Source organism: Cyprinodon variegatus, unplaced genomic scaffold, assembly GCF_000732505.1.
Source record: "Cyprinodon variegatus isolate N-32 unplaced genomic scaffold, C_variegatus-1.0 Scaffold1215, whole genome shotgun sequence".
In the NCBI taxonomy this organism is placed as follows: domain Eukaryota; kingdom Metazoa; phylum Chordata; class Actinopteri; order Cyprinodontiformes; family Cyprinodontidae; genus Cyprinodon; species Cyprinodon variegatus.
The window spans coordinates 181,325-186,420 of record NW_015151668.1 but is presented as its reverse complement, the minus strand read 5'-3'; the positions used below and the strand labels follow the sequence as shown (position 1 = coordinate 186,420).

The 5,096-nt window shown below is 34.2% G+C and overlaps 1 protein-coding gene across 1 annotated transcript in view; it reads right to left on the bottom strand.

The window, feature by feature from the left end:
* Positions 1–3,715, bottom strand: part of arpin (actin-related protein 2/3 complex inhibitor) — a 6,281-nt gene extending 2,566 nt beyond the window's left edge. Inside the window, exons 1-2 of the mRNA XM_015401391.1 lie at positions 3,540–3,715; positions 2,425–2,500 (exon numbers count right to left, since the gene is read on the bottom strand). Of these exons, the coding sequence (XP_015256877.1) occupies positions 2,425–2,500; positions 3,540–3,631 (168 nt within the window). The 5' untranslated portion in view covers positions 3,632–3,715. The remainder of the gene's footprint in view (positions 1–2,424; positions 2,501–3,539) is intronic.
* Between the last annotated feature and the right edge of the window lie 1,381 nt (positions 3,716–5,096).

Here is a 5,096-nt window from a genome sequence, read left to right as displayed (position 1 = left end):
TCCACCAAACAGCAACCTAAGTCCACTTTGACATCATGCCCAATTTAAAGCTGGTGTGCTAAAAGATTTCCTTATTTGTGAAACCAGAGCCAAAGTATAATGCTCGACATTCCTCATTTCAGGGAAGAAAGGGCTTCTTGTAAGATTTTGCGACTTTATTCTCGGTTATGACTTTATTCTGGTAATGTTATGACTTTATTCTGGTAATGTTATGACTTTATTCTGGTAATGTTATGACTTTATTCTTGAAATTCTCTAGCCTGGGCCTAATACTCCGTGGTATAAAAATCATTGTAATCAATATTTATTTAGAAAAGAAAACAAAAAAATTTCTATTAATTTGATCCATCTCAAGTTGAATTGACATTTTCATTGCCTCTTTTTAAATGTTTATAGTTTTTGGCCTGGAACATGTTTAGATTTGAGCGAAAACTGTTAACCTCTTAACATCCACCTGATTTTGGGTAATCCTTGTCTATTTTGCATACCCAAAATTGAAAAGCAAATAACTTAGGAACTGTAAGTGCAAATTACATGTGCGATACATTATTTGAAAGCTAACACCCTCTAGTTTCTGAATATATAAATTGGGTGAGTAGAATACAGACCAAGCTACATCAGTTCAAAGATGACTCAAAGTTGTTTTTTTTTATTTACGGAAATGATAGCAGTAATAAAGACATTCTTGAGAAAAGGCAGGTTTTATTGTGTTACATTTGTTCTACACCATGTCAACCACAAATGCCTCTAGCTATAACAGTTCCAGAGCTGTGAGGCTTTGAACTTTTGGTATCCGCTTGGAGCTGCGCGCAATGGCTCCACCTGCTGGTAAAGATTTTACCGGTGGAATTTTATGCATTCTGAATTAGTACCCCCACTTAAGGTTTTAAGAGGTTAAGCTGAAAGCCATTCTGCTGAGGTTCTACAGCAGATTCTGTTGTTTTTTTCCCCCCACAGCTGCTCACTTCCAGCATGATCCTGCAGATGCAGAGGTGAACGACGACTGGCAGAGGAATTAGAATCAGCACAGCCTCTAACTACTAAAGATAAACTACAGAACCTGGAAATAAATGGCTGAGTTTTTTAGTGCCATCTGAAGTCAGGCTGTGGCTGCAGATTAAGGCGTGTTTGCGATTCTAGTTCTGTTTTAAAGAGTCAACGTGTATTACCCTGTCCCTACCGGTAGCATTTTATATTTTACTGGAGCAGCTTAATAAACATAAAAAAGTTGTGTCAGGGGGCCAAACCATTGTGTGGGAATGGGTGGATTAAGGGGGTACTTCTCCACTATTGCTAGGAAAAACTGGAAGAAAGTAATATCGGTAAACCATTTCATTAATATATAGCCTGTGTATTTCTCCACCAGCGTTTTTTTCTTGGTTACTATCAAGATATTTAAACTATAGTTGTTCTGATTCTGATACCAGTATCGATTATGTCTCCAATACAGCTGCAAATGCTGGCATCGGTATCGGTGAGTAGTGGATTACAGCCGCCGATCCGATACCATGTAATCTAAAATAGGATTTACGCCCTGCTCTTAAAACATTTGTGCTGTGCTGCCACCTGCTGTTTTAGGCGAGTGAAAAGCTGATCACCTGTCGGAAATTGACCTAGCAATTACTGTTATGTTGTTTTTATTTTTTTCTGTTCTATTTAAAAAAATTACTTGCTTAAATTTACTGTATTCATTCATGTCTCCAACCAAGAGTTTATCCTCAGCCAGGCTTTACTACAATTAGAATCATATCACAGTCATAGAGGCGTAGTATGATTATTGTTTGTAACATACTGGTATCAGTATCGGCCCACACTCACAGAAACAAGCATCAGAATCATATCGGGAGAGAAAAATTGGTATCGGAACATCTCTAGTTAAAACGTTCATTAAACACATCAGATCTTTTATAATTCATATTATTTAGCAATATTCTGCTGCCACAAATATCTACAATTAAACTTTATGACTTAGGTCAGTCTTTTGTTTGCCTTCAAAATACAAAATGTAATTTAAACCTTTACTGAGAAGGAAAATTGATTGGCACAGATCATGGTCATTTTTACTGACAAAAGAACTAATTCATTATACAAAAAAATTGTGTCTATCAAATTAGAAATAGAAAAAATAGATAACATGACCTATTGAAAGAATTAAAAAAGCGCAAACACAATAGGTTAAATCACAAATGAAAAAAAAAATATATATATAATATATAAAATAATACATAAACAGAAAAAAGTACCTAAAAACCACAAACATAAAATATAAACTAAAAACACAAATCTTATGATCTAATAAATTGTAAAATAAAATAAGATTATGAAATTTCAAACTAAATTAAAATATAAATCCAAACAAAAACAAAAAATCGATGTGAGAGTAAAAAAACAAAACAAATAAAATAAAATAATAATCTAACCTACCTTTTGGCCGTTAGTGTCACTGATTGAATGTCTGGAAACATCCAGCAGGTTCCCCTCTAGAAGGACCCCGGGACCACTGAGGGGAACCAACATAACACGTTTGAACTGAATGATTAACAGTTAATGTTAAACTTTATCATATTTAATCCCTCTTAAAATATTTGAATCACTAAAATATGATATTGAAGGGGTCAGGTTTAGGGGCGGAGCTTGATGGGGGGCCAGGGGTGACCATGGCCACCCTAAGCCAATCACTGGCCACCCCTGAGGCCACTCCTACCATTTTTTCCCCTCTTTTAATGAACAAAAACACTGTGGATAATTGTGCACATCAATATCCTAACATTAAAGATGATAAGTACAGAAGTCATGCTCTTTATAGAAGTAGATTTTGTGTTTTATGAGGTAAAGAGAAAGTAACGTGTCTCTGCAAGTCATCTAGGAGTCTTCAGTGAAATACGATATAGAATAACTATAATAGAATAACTATACAAAAAAAAATAATAATAAATTTATGTAAATATTATTTAAATTTCAATTTTAGGCAGAATGATCATTGATAAAAGTAGGTAAGTAATAAAAATGGAAAAGATCTTCTCCCAAAACTCAAACCTGTAAGAATTTTATCCAATACACCTTTTATCTAGAAAAAAAACTGATGTTTGAAAATATTCGTCTATTTGTAAGCAAAGGCTGTAGGAAGGTATAGTTTGTCTTTATTTATAAAATATGGATGTTTTGCTCATTAATTCTCCTGTTGGTACAGTGTAGATTAACCCTGAGGATCTGGCGCCCATAAACTTTCGGCCACCCCTCAGTGTACATTGGTTAATGCCTGGCCACCCTTATAAAAATTTCTGGCTACGCCTCTGCTCAGGTTATTGTTGCCTCATTCTAAGAAAGTGTTAATAGTTTTCTCTAATTTATACCAACAATGTATTCTTTAGCACCTTGAAAAACAAGGACGATTTTTTTATTCCTTTTTTGTTAAGACTTTAAGACAGTATATAACAACCACTACTTTATATAATTAGAAAAAAAGGAGATTTTGATGTATTTATCATCGAGGTCTGGTGCAGCTGCACTGGGAGGATTTATCAGTTTGGAGCTCCTACCTTTCATATGAAGAGGGACACCAAACGCGGTCAAATCTCTCATTGTGCACCGGTTTGTTTTCTAAAGACGTGTTGTGGTAAATTCTGCTCATTTTTTAAAGTATTCCTCAGTTTTTCCTTCTACTCGAGATTTTTTCCTGTTTCCAAACTTCCTGTTCCTGCATGAGTGTGTGTTAGAGCGAGGTGCGCTCGTTTTTCACACCCGTAGTGCCGCCAGGCACTTGAAATGATCTGCCTTTGTAATTAACTTTAATGCAAAGTACTAATTAATAAACCATAGACGGCGACGTACCAAATTAGAAAAAAAAAAAAAAAAAAAACTATACAGGAAATAAAAGGTTACAAAGTAAACTTCTGACTTTGGCTTTTAAGTTTAACAACTTTAGAGTTACTACAAGGTTTAGTTCAAAAAAGCCCAAAAGGTTGTGTTTTTTATTTATTTTTTTTACTTGTTAAAATGAACAAAATTTGTTTTAAAAAGTTACAAAATGTAGCAAAATAAGAAAGTTGATCAAATTTATCTCAGATGTTAAGATTAAGATAACGATAAAAGGCTTTTCTAAAAAGGTAATCCCTGTAAAGGTGGATCATTGTGTCATTTTTAAGACGACAAAAGGAACAAAGTAGATTGATATTTGATATATACAGAGCCAGAACTGAAATAACAGTAAACATCTGCTTAAAATATCTAAAAACACTTAATCTATGAGACTAAAAAATATATAAATATTTTCCAACAGTCATGTCCGTTTCTAATCTATATCTGAAGATTGAAATGTAAAAAAAAAAAAGAAAGTTTACTTAAAATGTTAATTTGGATTATAATTCTGAGATTTAACTTTTGGTTTTAATGATAAAGGACTGCATTTCCTGGAAAAAGAGAATATTAGAAATGACACTCTAGCAGTGGAAATCACCTTTAAGAATAACAGCAAAGACATGAGCTAAAGAATAATGACTGATGAGAAGAGGAAGAATAACAACACATCAAGTCTACAAGTTAAACTAAATCACTGCTATTTTAAAGGAAATTTAAACATGTGCATATCTACTTGATGCAAACATTAAGGTTATAATATTTATGGAAACAGTAAATAATATTTTTTAAATCATCATGGGTCTTGCGCACCAACATTTTATAATTATAAAGATTATCTACTCTAATGCTACGTTCACACTGCAAGCAGCAGGAGCAGCTAAAATGCGTGTGCTGCTTCATTTTTGATTTAAGTGGGTTTAAGAAACATTTTCGCACCATGACATCTGCAAAGAGACGTCCTAGTCTACAATCGTGTAGGGGACTCACCAGGTGTCAGTGATGGGACCCCAAAGAGGCTGTAGGCCCATAAGCAAATGTTGTCTCTGCTTACCGATATTTACGCCATTGTACCCTATCCTTTCTTTGCATATAACAATGGCAGCTACAGTATATTTGTTGTGATCAGTGGGTAAAAGTAGTTTTAATATGTTTTTAAAGCTACAGTGTGTAATTTTCAGCAACATCTAACGTCCAGACTGCAGACCGCAGCAACATGAACTTCTCCCCCCCAACAGTAC